The sequence below is a fragment of the Lycorma delicatula genome, chromosome 3 (genome assembly GCF_047948215.1).
Source record: "Lycorma delicatula isolate Av1 chromosome 3, ASM4794821v1, whole genome shotgun sequence".
In the NCBI taxonomy this organism is placed as follows: domain Eukaryota; kingdom Metazoa; phylum Arthropoda; class Insecta; order Hemiptera; family Fulgoridae; genus Lycorma; species Lycorma delicatula.
The window spans coordinates 147,203,253-147,217,695 of record NC_134457.1 but is presented as its reverse complement, the minus strand read 5'-3'; the positions used below and the strand labels follow the sequence as shown (position 1 = coordinate 147,217,695).

At 32.1% G+C, this 14,443-nt stretch overlaps 1 protein-coding gene across 1 annotated transcript in view; it reads right to left on the bottom strand.

Moving 5' to 3' along the window:
- The window catches only part of LOC142320997 (A disintegrin and metalloproteinase with thrombospondin motifs adt-1-like), a 35,720-nt gene that overhangs the window by 20,975 nt on the left and 302 nt on the right, over window positions 1-14,443 (bottom strand). Inside the window, exons 2-4 of the mRNA XM_075358990.1 lie at window positions 8,958-9,128; window positions 8,103-8,314; window positions 1,392-1,441 (exon numbers count right to left, since the gene is read on the bottom strand). Coding sequence (XP_075215105.1) covers window positions 1,392-1,441; window positions 8,103-8,314; window positions 8,958-9,128 — 433 coding nt within the window. The remainder of the gene's footprint in view (window positions 1-1,391; window positions 1,442-8,102; window positions 8,315-8,957; window positions 9,129-14,443) is intronic.

Genomic DNA, 14,443 nt, shown 5'->3' with positions numbered 1-14,443 from the left:
AAGCCACAGTTCGCATATAATATGCAAAATTCGGTACTTTTCAAGAAGATGCCCACAGCCGATCTTAGTTAGTCGGCTGTCGTTGTAGTTAGTTAGTTGGCGCCAATGAAAGGAGAAAATAAATAACACATATTTTTTTCTTTTTAAATTCATACATTCTCATGCAATATCATTAAAATAACACAATGATACTGCAATAATATAATAGTAAAATAAAGTACAGTATTTTTTTATTGCAGTAATTTACATATATAATTTACTGTATAACTAAACAAGAACCTGTATTTCTGCATTAAATGTGAGTCTCAATTTACGTGACTTCATTATACGCGGAAATTTTCCGTAACGTAACACCCGCGTAAATTCCTTGACTAACGAGATTTATTTATTTTTAACCCACCGGGTTGGTCTAGTGGTGAACGCGTCTTCCCAAATCAGCTGATTTGGAAGCCGAGAGTTCCATCGTTCAAGTCCTAGTAAAGGCAGTTACTTTTATACGGATTTGAATACTAGATCGTGGATACCGGTGTTCTTTGGTGGTTTTTTCCCCCATCCCGATAGGCCCGGACCCGCCGCGGAAGCACACTCGGTCCTAGGGGGGTTATTGCCTCTAACCTTCCGGGCGACTATGCCGTAGCCAGCTATGCCATCCCCACCATGGGGTACCACCCGGTCAGCCGGGACTGTGTCCTCTCAATCGCCTGCCTCAAATCAGGCATACCCCAAAGGAGTCCCCTAACCGGGACTCGGGTCTTTAATTGCCTACCTCAAATCAGAAGTCCCCCCAAACAGGGAACCTACGCTTTCCCTTCCTACTCAACCCAGGAGTCCTCGTTCACTCATCGGAAGTGCAACACCTCAGCACCGCACTCCTCACGAACGGGGCTATCCAGCCACAACCTACACTACCCCACTAGGTACCATTCTCTTCCTTTCCAACCTCCTCCATCGCTTTCCTTTTCAAAATATTACCTACTATCCTACTGAGTAGGTTCCAGTTTCTAGCGCTATGCAGCATTGCCTTTATCACATTTTCCGGATATTGCACCAATGGCCAGCACTTCCCTCCTAGCCTAATCTAAAATTTATTATACTGATTATACAAATTTTGTTAAAAACATTTTTGTTGCTTTTTTATAAGAACTTTTTTGGAGACGTTAATCTATTTTCCTATGTATTACATAAAATTATAACAAGACGAGTAAATTAATTCAGACAAAAAATTTGTTAAAAATAATTTGTAAAAACAAATTAATAAATATTTTAACAAATAATTTATTCTATTAGTTCTTTATTACTTTATGTAAGTAACAGATAATTCAAATAATCTCAAATACATGGCAATTATTTCTCAAAATAAGAAAATAAAGATTATTATTTAATAAACATACCCATTGTAATATCACTTCTTCGTCCACCTTCTACTGCATAAAAATCTAACCTAAAAAGTTTTGAACCACTAAATTTTATTAATCACCAAAAACAAAAATATTTTTACAAAAAAAATAATAAACTTAAAAGACTGAATCTAGTACTACTCTAAAAATAATACATATATACTACCAAAATGCATATCACAATTTCTTTTTGAGGTGCACAGTAAGCTGCAATATGCGTTACAGCATAAGATAACAATGATAGCCTAATCTAATTTACCAAGTTATTTGCTAATCCTTGATTTTAACACTGCAAGCAAATCATGGTAAAAGGAAAAATGATATAATAACAAGAAATTGTGGAAAAGTTATGGACATTTGAAAGAAAATTACGATTAATAAAACACTGATCCAAAAGTAAACAATGTCAGTTATAAAAAAACAGCCAATAAATAGAAATAAATTAATTTAAGTAACTAAAATATTTATATGTATGGTTATTAAATTTTATTCTATTGATAGAACTAATATTTAAATACTAGTAATGCGATTGGTTTATTTTTGAGATTAATTTTTAATATCCTGAAGGTTTAAACTCCAATCTTGAACTCTTCTGAAACATTGATAATTTTCCAATTAGCAGACGATACATCAAGAGCAAGCCAATTAATATCATCGACTAAATTCCAGTTATTTCGATCCGTATCTAACCCGTTTAAAATGGTTTTTTATACCTTCATAATGCCAATTAAACTGTACAAATTGAACTTTTTCTGAATCTTCTACAGTGGCACAGCTTGTAACAGGTATATAAAATTTTGTATTGCGTGTAGTGTGAACCCGTAACTGTTGACATGGAAAAACTAATATGCTATCGGTACAATTTTTTCTCGACACTGTTTTAATTTAGAACCTTATACTTTTTAGCTTTAAAACTAAACTTCTTTTTCGGTAACAATTTTTCTTCTAATTCTTGACAATATATTTGCATTTACTCTAATGTCTACATATTTTCGTAACTCATAAACCTATGAATATGATGTTGATGTAGAAAGAAACCTATTCAAATTTTGCAATTCTTTAGAAAGCTTAAAAATGGTTCTTACACTCTTATGGTAAATTTTCTTTAACGTCTAAGTCATTTCTTAATAATTCGATAGTCTCGTTTATTTCACCCAACCATCTAAGATGTAGTTAACTTGTTGGAGACTACCTAATTCAATTTTCTCTTCTTTCTGCTAACCTAATTGTTGTAATTCAACATCTCTTTTAATAAGCGATTTAGTCAAATGTTTTATATTTTCTTTAGAACTCTCATACATTATAAAAAATTAATCCATCGTTAAAATAAACTATATAATAAATAGAAACAAATTCATTTAAGTTCAAAAATTGAGTTCACGTGTAATATTAATAATTTACATTAAGATTACTTCATTATAAAAAAACTCTTAAAACTTCTGTTTGAATGTGTAGTATATGAAAAAAATATGACTTGCTAGATAATGTGATGTGATATAGTCATTTCTATTACTTCTTTCCCTTAATTCACATTATAGAAATAATTTTTGCAAATCTGCTCTCTAAGAATTACATCCATGATGGACTTGAAATTCTACATAAAGGCCTGTCTTTATGTAAAACTATCCTACCTTTTCAAAGTAACCCACCATCAATATTCATCTTAACATACTGGAGAAAAAGATTGTAGAATATACATAAGCTGTCTAATATCTAGATTACTTTTAGTATGGTCACCATGCACATTCAAGGAGTTATTAACTCCAAAAGCAACTTTTATAGACCTCATTAAAGAATTCTGTTTTTAGTTAACCCATCCTGTTACTCCCTCATCCATCAGTTCCACCCACATTCATTTAAAATTTTCAGAGCCATTAAGTTCCTCATGATGTTGAAAAAATGGTAGTTAACCCAGGTTGTAGATATGATTGAAAATTTTCAATTTGAACTGTTCAAGCAAATCCTTTATTCAGTGGGCATGCATTAGCATGCAGCTCATACCATTTGATTTGGATTGACCTGAAGCTTCTTTAAGGTTTTACACTAAACCTCTGATGTTAATGTGATTCCAGATTCCATAAATTTTGACAAAAATAAATATCCCTTAGCAATCTCAAATATTGTAGTCATCAGTTTTCAATTCAGTAGTGTCAGCTTAAATTTTGTGGTTTGTTAAATAAAGGAATGAGTATCCAGTTTTGCAGCACCAACCTCTTATAACTCAACATAATTGTTAAAATATGTCACATTTGTTGAAGGTACAATGGACCATCAACAGCAATTAGTTTTTGCAAGTGGTAGGCAACTTGCAAAAAATTAATTATACCACATATCTTACAGTTGGCTGGAGTATCAATGACTAGTTAGTTCAATATCTCATTAACTGTTGCTTTATTAGCACTGAACAAAATTGGCAGCAGATGGACTGGTAACAAAATTCATAGATTGTGCCGTGCTCTATATATTATGTTGCTTTAGCAACTGTTCTAATTTTTTACTGAAAATCAGATACAATTTTTGAATAGCTTGAATCAATAAATGTTAAAGTATATTTTAACTAGCGAGTTTTGTCTCTAGAATTAGCTGTACCAGCACCAGCCCAACCCCCCTTTACATTTCCAAAAACAAATAATAATTAATAATTACAGTCATAAACATTTTTATTGATATTCAATACATTTTTTTCAAATCTCTCTTTAGTGATTTATAATTTCTTTCTATTGCAACTGATGAGGAATGATTAAAATCTCGATTACTGTTTCTTAATGATATCTCAATCATTATTAAAAATTAGTTAGTAATTTTTTTAAAATTAATTTACTGGTATTTTTTATTTAATGCTTTTAGAAAGGTATTAAATAAAAAATATTAACTATTTCTGTGCACTGTTATTTTTTACTAAAATCTGTAGCTCATCTTCTAAGTAAATTGTGCTTCATATTTTATTAAATGTTTTATTTAAAAGTCAACAGAATTGTTCAATAAGTAGCAATGAATTTTTAATCATTTTTAGTTTGGGATGGTAGGAAGAAGTTTTTAATAGATCTGATAAAGGAGAAAGTTAAAAAAATTGATTCATGTGTTAATTGATTTAATTAGCTATATGTGTCCATGAAAGCACATCTAATAAGTATTTTTACAAAAATGAAATATTGATGTAATTAAGCCACTGTATTACGTATGAAATAACAATAATAATTTAGAAATTTTCATCTGTCAACACTAGCTATTAATGATATATGAAAATTTATACTTGATTTTAAAAATTTATTTCTGAAACTGAACATGGTGTCGGATGCTTTCCCTATATATGTAAATGGTGGAAATTTGTAAGTTTAAACTGAAGAATATTGGTTCAGTTCCAAAATATTTGATTATAAAGAAGAAAGACAGCGAGCGACTTTTAAAATATTAGCCATTTCATGATAGCTCATGACATCACAGAATCTGCTGGTGGACCGGTTAAAGAGACAGTTAGACTATTTGTGGAAATTGTCAACAATGCTCAATCGTTGTGACTATTGAAAGCAAAGAAGATCAAAGTCATGGACATTAAGGTATCTCCCCATAGTATATTGTACACCTCAAAGGGTGTTATCATGTGCAGGGATTTGTTAAACTGCACAGAAGAGGAGATTGTAGATGAACTGCATGAATAAGATGTTGCATGCCATCACTTAAACAGGTGTCAGAACGAGAAGTTCACATGTTCACATTTTTCTGCATCACATGTGTTAACTTTTAATAAACAAAAGCGTCTGGAGAAGATAGAAGCTAGTTTTCACAGGTTGGTTGTGTGTCCATTTATCCCAACACCTTTGCGTTGCTTTGGGTGTCAGAGATTTCAACATAACAGCAGCTTATTGTAGAAGGAAGCAGATATGTGTGTGTGATAAACCATTACACCTGCATGATCTGTGCAGGGATCCTCCTGTCTATGTCAACTGTCATAGACATCACTCTGCAAGGTCTAGGCATTGCCCTACTTATAAGCAGGAAGTAGCTGTCCAAGAGATTAAAACAACACAGGAAGTCAGCTATTTTGACACAAGGAAAATTGTGCTTGACAGAATGCAAAGGCTGCATTTTATGCACAGGTTGCTGCTGCTCCTGCCATCTCCTTCACACCAAAGGACATGGCAACAGAATTGATGCCAGCTTTAGCAAGTTTAGTGGAACAAATCATCGATAAGAAATTGAAGAATTGTACAATTAGGGATAGTAGCTCAAAGTTGTCGAGGAAAGCAGACGTAACAAAACAAAAGTGTCCTACTCCACCCAAAGACAAACCTTCGACCAGTTCAAAGACAAAGGAAATTGAGACAAAAATGCAAAAGGAACTTGCAGCTAAGTTCAGACTGAAAAAATCCCAATTTCGGAAGCTGCGAAACCAGAAATCTTCATTTTGGAAGTGAAAGATTTAGGAGAAACTACAGTGGAGCCTCCGAAATCACAAAGGTTTAGCTGAGAGGACGAGACATTCGGCCAACCCACACGTTCTTGCAGGGAGTGCATCCAGTCTTCACTGTGTTGTACTTCTGACTGCGCCAATGAAGACGGTGTCATCTGATGCCGGCAGTAGAAGATACTCCACGATTTCCGCCGGAGGAACTGAAGGATCGATCTTGAATATATCAGATACCACAGAAATCGACATCGAGGCCTTCAGAAAAATGAAGAAGAGGAACAAAAAAAAAGGTTGGCCTAAAGGAGAACCAAGGAGATAGAATTAAAGAAGAGAAAAATCATGTCTTAATCAAGAATTTTATAATTAAATGTAATTTTAATTTTCTATTGATATGTATTTTTTGAGGTTTTAATATAATTGTTTTGTGTGATGCTAAATGGCAAGGGCGCTTTACACCCTTGTCATACTTTGTTTAATAGATTTTTATGACTATTTTAATTTTCATCACAAACAAGGTTTTGTTTAGAGAGTTTTGACCAAATTTCGTAAGAAATGGCTAGAAAGATTTAAAAATAACAAGGAAGGCCTTTATAGCCTTGTTATCTTGTGTTTTCGGGGTTTCAATAACCATTGACAAGTCTTTTTTAGATGCTTTTTTTGACAAGACTAATCCACCTATGTCACCTGTCACCTGTTTTCTGGAGAGGAAAGGTTTTTTCTTTTTTGATGTTGAAGGGGCTAATGGCCATAGCAGTTGATCCGCCTAAAACTTAAAAAAAAATAATAATGCCCCGGAAAAATCCAACCCTACATTTGTGCAATAACATTTACGATCACGCCGGGGGGGGGGGGGGACAACATAGTACTTGGTACTTCCACTTATTTCGGCCAATGGGACAATGGACTTGCTCAGGAGCTCTCTTGTGGAGTACGAGATTGGTGGTCCTGAGCTGTCCGAGCTGGTTGCAGTTGTGCTTCTCGGTTGCAGCGGGGGTGGGAAGCTTAACCGTGATCTGTTTGCTGACGCTGGGCGGAGTGCAGATGGGGAGAGTCCATCTCTCTTCTTGGCTGTGGAGTCAGGTTGAAGGTGGGCTGCTCTGGGCTTGCTCTGCCAAAGTCTTGTGACGTCAGCGTGAGTCAGTCACTTCGGCTCTTGGTAAGGATTGTCCCATGGGTAAGGGTATCGGAGTCCTTACAGCTACGTGTGAGCCCTGGGATGTTGGTATCGTAGGTCAGGCAGTACCTGACCCCCCTTGCCAAGATTAAATTTGTGGGAGGCGGCTGACTGGGGGAACCCAGGCAAAATCAATGATTCGGGGTACGCTCAATCATCTCTCCGACTGCACCTTGTGTTATCATGACTGGCGTAAATATAGGTTAGGATAATTTATCATCTATATCTTCCGTGGCAGAGGGTCCATGTAAAAATCCTCGTCTTAGAGAACCTCTTTCTTCGGAAGCGAAGAGGAAGAAGAGTGTCGAGTTTAGTGACAAGGAAGAGTTGATAGTTATAGAAAAGAGGGATCGAACGAAGCTTCGAACTAAGAGGATCTATTCCAAAATTTCTGATTATCAAGAAAAAGGAAGGTGATTTTTCCAAGATCGAACCCTTCGTGATAGCGCGAGGCATCACGGAAGCAGCTGGAGGACCGGTTAAAGACACAAGAAAGACTGAGATGGGATTATTTGTTGAGGCTGACGACATACAGTTGTCACGATTAATGAAGGGTAAGAAGATTAGACTTATCGATGTCCAGGTTATGCCACATGGTACACTAAATATCTCTAAAGGAGTGGTTGTGTGCATTGATTTGCTTAACTGCACCGAAGATGAAAATTGTAGATGAGCTTATGACCAAATTTCATAAGAAATGGCTAGAAAGATTTAAAAATAAATTTATGTTGCATTTTCAGGGTTTTAATAACCATTGAAAAGTTTAATTTTAGATGCTCTTTATTACAAGACTAGTTCTTGACTATACACTAGTATTTCAGTTTAGGAAAGGGAAAGATATTTTTTTTTTTCGTATTTTTTTCTGTTTTGATGTGAAAGGGGCTAATGACCATAGTAATCGATGTTCCCAAAACTAAAAAAAAACTAATAATAACAATAATACACCTTGTCATTTTGTGTTGTAAAAATAATTTGATTTTGTCTGACAAGACTAGTCTTACTAGGTTGCTAGTTTTTTATCAGGGGAACAAATTATTTTTTATCTTTTGTTTGAGACAACGACTAATGATCATAATAGTCAATGCCTATAATCTGAAGAAAAAAAAATTAAATATAAACATACCCAGAAATATATAACCCAATATCCCAGTGTCCAGGATTACTGTCTCCGGAAGGATTATGTTTTCCATTAAAATTGCAAAATGAATTCAACAGTTCTGTCCTTTCACCATTATATGTTGGTAAATCTGAAGGTTGAGTCTTAAAAATCTCCAGTCGAACAAGTGCAATATCAAGACGCTGACCAATACTTGGGTGATGATACAATGCCTGAACCTAAAAATTTACTAATAATATTATTCCATTATTAACATTAATATCAATTTATAACTATTTTATAGCTGATTTATTGCTACGCTTTGTGAATTTCCTAATTCCACGGAATTAATCCCTTACTAAATGAAAACAGTGCATGTAATATATTTTTCTCTTAGAAATGGAGTATATTAATTTATTATTTTATGTTATCTTTCCCAGACTTGCTTGGCTGTGATACATGATAACTATCTGAGGTACAAGGAGCATTTGTAACAGTTGCTTTCTCTAAGAGTAATAATGCTCAGTTTACAGCTAGTCCTGTGGTGAACAGAGTGAAGGTAAGACTTCTTGTAGAGCTGGATTTCTCCTCCAGTTCAATGGGCTTGGCATGCTGACAGTGATGATAGTAGCATAATCAGTGAACTGAGAAAGACAGCAGGAAACCACTTCACTCCTTTTTAAAGTCTGGGATGGGATGCTAACATTATTTTTGAGAATGGCTATGCTATTTTTAGGAGCAGAAGATGTCTTATGTCAGCTTATCTACAAACTTATGGTTATGGTACTTACTTTACTTATATGCAATAAATATTTATAAAAATAAAATGTTGTCTATCTTTATATAATGATAAATAGTAAAAGTAAAAATAAGTATACTTACACCATTCATGTAAGCAAGAAGCATATTTCTCAGTCTATGGTAATCATTTTTTAAATATGGTGCAAATAACTTGTAACCAGCTTCATCAAAAAACATTGCTGCTTCCAATATAAGATGCTTTCCATCATTTTTCTCAACCTTAGATGATTCTGTCATTAATGAAGGACGTTTCTGCACACAGTCATATTATTTAATTTTATAGAAATCTCTATCAAAAGAAAATTATTTACAATGTTTAATAGTATTGTAAATAAATTTATTACTTACGTATATTACCTGACAAACTGAAATGTAACATCAAATAAAGGTTGTAAAATATATTTATTTATAAAGAGAAAATCCTGAAAATTCCTAAATAATTTATTATTATTATATATCAAAATGTATTTCACACAAAATTATATGAAAATGTTTATTTACTTATTCATAAATGAACAAAAATGTACCAGATCTTAACTAAGAATCTAATTTGAATCCAGAGATGTTTGCCAATATTTCTATCAGTTGGTCTACAGAAGAGTTGGTCTAAAGAAGTCTTCTTCTACTGCTTATATTACTTGTAATCTAAGCAGTAAAAGAAATTGAAATCATGCATTTTGGGCAAACGAATAGATACAATTTGGTTTAGACTTTTATTCTGGTCAGTATTGTTGCCACCAGAGACAATGTTTTTACTATTATTTTATTTGATACTGGAAAATAACTACTCAAAAATACATGGCAAATATGGAACATTATGAGAAAAACTAAATACAAATTAACCTCGTCTAACTGAGAAATTGAAAGTCATTGTCTTCTGCTTTTTATATTTTTATGCCAAACTATTTAAAACTGTAATGAGTAGTAAACAGAGTTAGTATTTACAGGTTGTTAGCCATGTTCACAAGTTTCACTTTATATTTACTAAAATTAAACTTTGGACCTTATTTTAAGAAATTCAAATACTTATTTTTTTAAATACAAAGAGAGAAACTCTTACTCTGAATTGCTCAAAGTGATCAAAGTTATTTAGTGAAAACACAGTCTTAACCACAATGAGTGAGTAGTTTAGACTACTTTTTATTTTATAGTAATTCAAATTTATATTTGGTACTGTTGTCAGTGTCAAATTTGCCAACTGTGATTATTGAAATAGAATTCATTAAGATAACATAATTACTCCTAAAATAAATACATATTTAAAACCATTTCCTAGATTAATATTTTTTTATTAAATTTAGCTGAAAGTTCACTTTCAGTTCCCCCATAATCTATTAAATTACATTACCAACTTAAAGAAAGAGAACAACTAAAAAGAAAAAGTACACATAGATAAATCATTCTATAAAATAATGCAATGCCAAAACTTAGATTACTTTTAATCTTGAGCTGGGGTGAAAATGGTATCTCATAGAATATTTTACAGAAATTATGCTGTTATATTAATACATTGGTCTTAGAAAAAAACTGCAATTTTTAAAGCTGAAATATTTAAAACTTTTGTCTTAATTAAGAGCAGTTTAATTTTTTAAAGGACTGGAATTATTATAAGGTGTTAATGGATATTTCATTCCTCAATAAAGTAGAGTTATAAGTGCATAAACGATGAGCATTGGATATTGCAGTGAGAGACCTAATTTCCTGGTCGAGAAAGGAAGAAAAATATCAAGTTTTATTCATGAACTTGTGAGATTAGCATAAAATTAACCAGCACAGTAGTAAAACATTGGGTTTTTAAAAAATAAAGATACACTAGAAAACACTGCCTTTAACAAAGATTTACAGACTTCTTAGCTTGAATCAAAATAAAGACCTTTTTAAACTAAAAATGGAACTGAATAGGCAAAGTCTCGAGAAATGTATTACTTTGTTAATTGGACATGGTGTACTCAAGACTCATAGGGGTCTATACAGAAAATCCTATTATATATTATGCCAACTGTCCAATAGGCATTTATTCCTAAATTGACTCAATAAGTCACCCTTTCTCAAGATGTAGCATTTGAGTAGTAAGTGAGACTACTTTAAAATGTAGAACTGAGCATGAATGCAATAGATGATGTAGTAGAATGTAATAGGATATGCACTAAAAGCTTTTCAAAATGAGATGCTTGGGCAGAGATTCAGTCCTTTATGCGGTCCCTGAAATACACAGTATTTCCTTCTCTAACATTCTCTTTTTCTTACTGTTGCTATTTATTTCTCTATGTAATTAACTGAAAACTTTCTCATAATTCAGACTGACTTGCTCTAAACATTTCCAAACATAGCTCAAGTGTTTTTAATTAGATACAAGCAAACAAGTGTCAGTCTGTTCTTAACAAAACACTTAATAAAATGTAAAAAAAATAATAATTTCAGAGATAGTAACTATTTAAAAATTAATATATCTGCCTTTCTGAAATTTATTAAAATATCTCAAACCAATCTTTTGACATGAATTTATATTGCAAAAACATACAATGGCTAACATAAAATTTGTTTATTTTATTTTGTTGTGAGGAATCTACTCCATATAATTATCAGATAAATATCTAAAAACCATTTTCAGGTTTTTTGAAATGTTGATTTTTTTAAGGGGTGCAATGGTGTGCGGGCAGCTCAACAATTACAGCCACTGCTACTGTATGTGCGATGTGACTGGCTGCACCTGTCTCCAGTTACTTAACTAAAAAACATAAAATAAGAGTAATTAAAAAACTAAAAAAAAAAGAGAAAGGAAGTATGGTCACCTCCTAGTGGTGTACAGGTAATATTAAAAACCAGGAAAAAAATGTTTTTATCTGTATAAAGTACAGGTAACCAATTATAAGGAATGAATATTTCTAAGATGGAGGCAGACTGTTTTGAAACCCACATTTTTGGGTCATTCAAAGAGTTGGGTCCTTTAAAGAACAAGCTGTTGCTCTGAAGAAATAACACACTGATATTTTTTTATAAATTGAACAGGTTTTAATTTTTATTTATTATTATTATTCTTACAAGCTTGAGTTTAATGAACACAGCAAGGTCTAATGGGCAGAGCTCTCTGGCTAGACAAGAAAGGCAAGTGAAGCGAACAAATATACCCCTAACCACGACAGGAAACACAGGTAACCATGTAGCGCAGGCAAAGCTGTGATGGGGATGCTATAAATGCAACATAATTAATTAATTTAATGCACAAAGTTTTGCATAGAATATTTACATATTAATGGAGAATTGTTACTTCATACAATTAAACCCATTTTAGGAGATGATGCATATCTTTTTTGATATCTCTCTTATTTCATGTATTATAAACAGCTACTGGTAATCGAAGTGCACAAAATAATTGTGTTAAAGTGGTTTAGAATAGGGAGGAATTCTCAACTATGATGGAAAATAATTGTGATCATAACTATTCGAGCTGCAATGAATATTTTGTTCAGATGTTCAAAGGTTTGACTTATAGTGTATTGAATGAGCTGGTAGATTATTTCCAGTTGTACTCGAGGTTTACTGCGATGGTAAACTTTTCAGTGCTAATTCTAAATCGGCCCTTATCAGGGCCATATATATTTAATTGTTGGGCAACAATTTGTTGTTTATCATATATTCCTTCTATATTTTTAATAACAATTTTTATTTACCATTTTATATGGAATTTAATGAAAATCTAAAAGCAATATTCTTGATTAAATAATTTTTATTTATAAATCAGTAAATAAGTTTGCTGTTAAAGAAATATTGCAGATGAAGCTGCATTGATATCACAGGTGAAGCTGCAATGTGAAACGCTACTTTGTTCATAATGATGCATTACTGTAATACTTCAAAATTACATGCATAAAAATTAAGAAATGGCAATAGAATCATTCCAACACTAGTTATACATTTTTGCTAGGTTTAACCTAAAAATATTATAAAACGTCTGTACTGTCAGTGCATAAATATATTGCCTTAAAATTTATGTTTTACCATGCATTAATTTATTTCTTAATGGACTGTTCTGATTTTATGAAATGAATATCTTACAATTTGTTCTATGCGAATCAAATATCTTAAAATTGTTAATCACATGCAATTGAAAAATAAAATTTCACATAAATACAGTAATAATCTTCTGCAGATTTAAATAAGTCCTAATCAACATAGATTTTTACGTTCTCAGTTTTATTACTTATAATCAATTCTGTGTTTAAAATTTGACTTTCAGAGAACATAACATCACATTTTAATAAATAGATTTATAACAAAATTAATTTCTTTATAGTGTTAATTAATCTTTGGCTAGTTTGGTGATGTTAGTTATGACCTAGGTTAAATAAAAATAATTTTGCATTTAAACCACCTGTTCTTATAGTGTCAAGTTCATAGAATTTTGTATAGTATTTGTCAAAAGCTAGCCCCAGACCTAAAATACTTCATTAAAAAATAATCACAAGTTAACCAGTATAGTTCATTTATTAATAATAATAATAATGCTGAATTTATTTTTTTACTACCTTACTAAATAAATCTTTTGTTAACCATTTTTCTAACTATGCAACTTTATAAGACTGAAAGCAGGTGCAATGTTATTTTTATTCAGTATCTTAATATCTTGTTCAGTAAGATAAATGAGAATGCCAAGTTGAATGATGACTGAAAATTCAATAATTAGGTGCCCACCAAAATATTGAATATAGATAGCTCATAACTGTCACTAAAGGCAGCTGACATATGACTTAATAATTGCAACACTACTGATAACAACTTTGTGAGTGTGCTGACACGACTATTACAATAATTTTGATCATGATAGAGCCTGTCTGAATGAAATCATAACTGTCATTCTTTTTTAATACAGTAAGTCAAGATTTCTAAGTATAATTGGTTGATGTGCAGTAGTTCATTTTTCTTGCCTCTAGGTACGTGTTAGTGTTGATGAGTGTCTGTAGTGGGAGTATATAGGATGGGGAAAGGAATGAGACAGGCTTCTGTTATCTACAGAAAGACACACACACACATGTGCACACACACACACACACACACACAGTTAGGTGGGTACATGTCAGTTTTGTTCCCTCATTTGTATCTAAAATACCCCTCCAGATCTCCACAAAAACTACGCTTAAAACTTAGATTAACTGTAAGTTCCAGATCAACCTCTTTTAACCTAGAAGTCATTCAAATTTCCTGTTCTGTTTCAAAGATTTAAAATATATGGCAAATATAAATTAAGTCCTTTACACAATTGAATTAACATAGTTACTGAGTAACTAATTATACTGGATATTAGAATTTTACTACATTATTCTACACTTTAAGGAATTTATTCCATGAAATTAAAACATTCTTGTATCAAAACATGTTAACGATTTGACATAAGTACATCCTGGACTGAAAAGTATACTGTTATAACAATCAAGCTTTTCAAATGTAACTGTAGATTACAATGTACCATCTTAAGATAAGATGGCACATTCTTCTATCAAATAAATATATTTTTTAATAAAATTAAATTTTAAAAAACGAATAGTATTTTGTAGTTATTTATACCATAT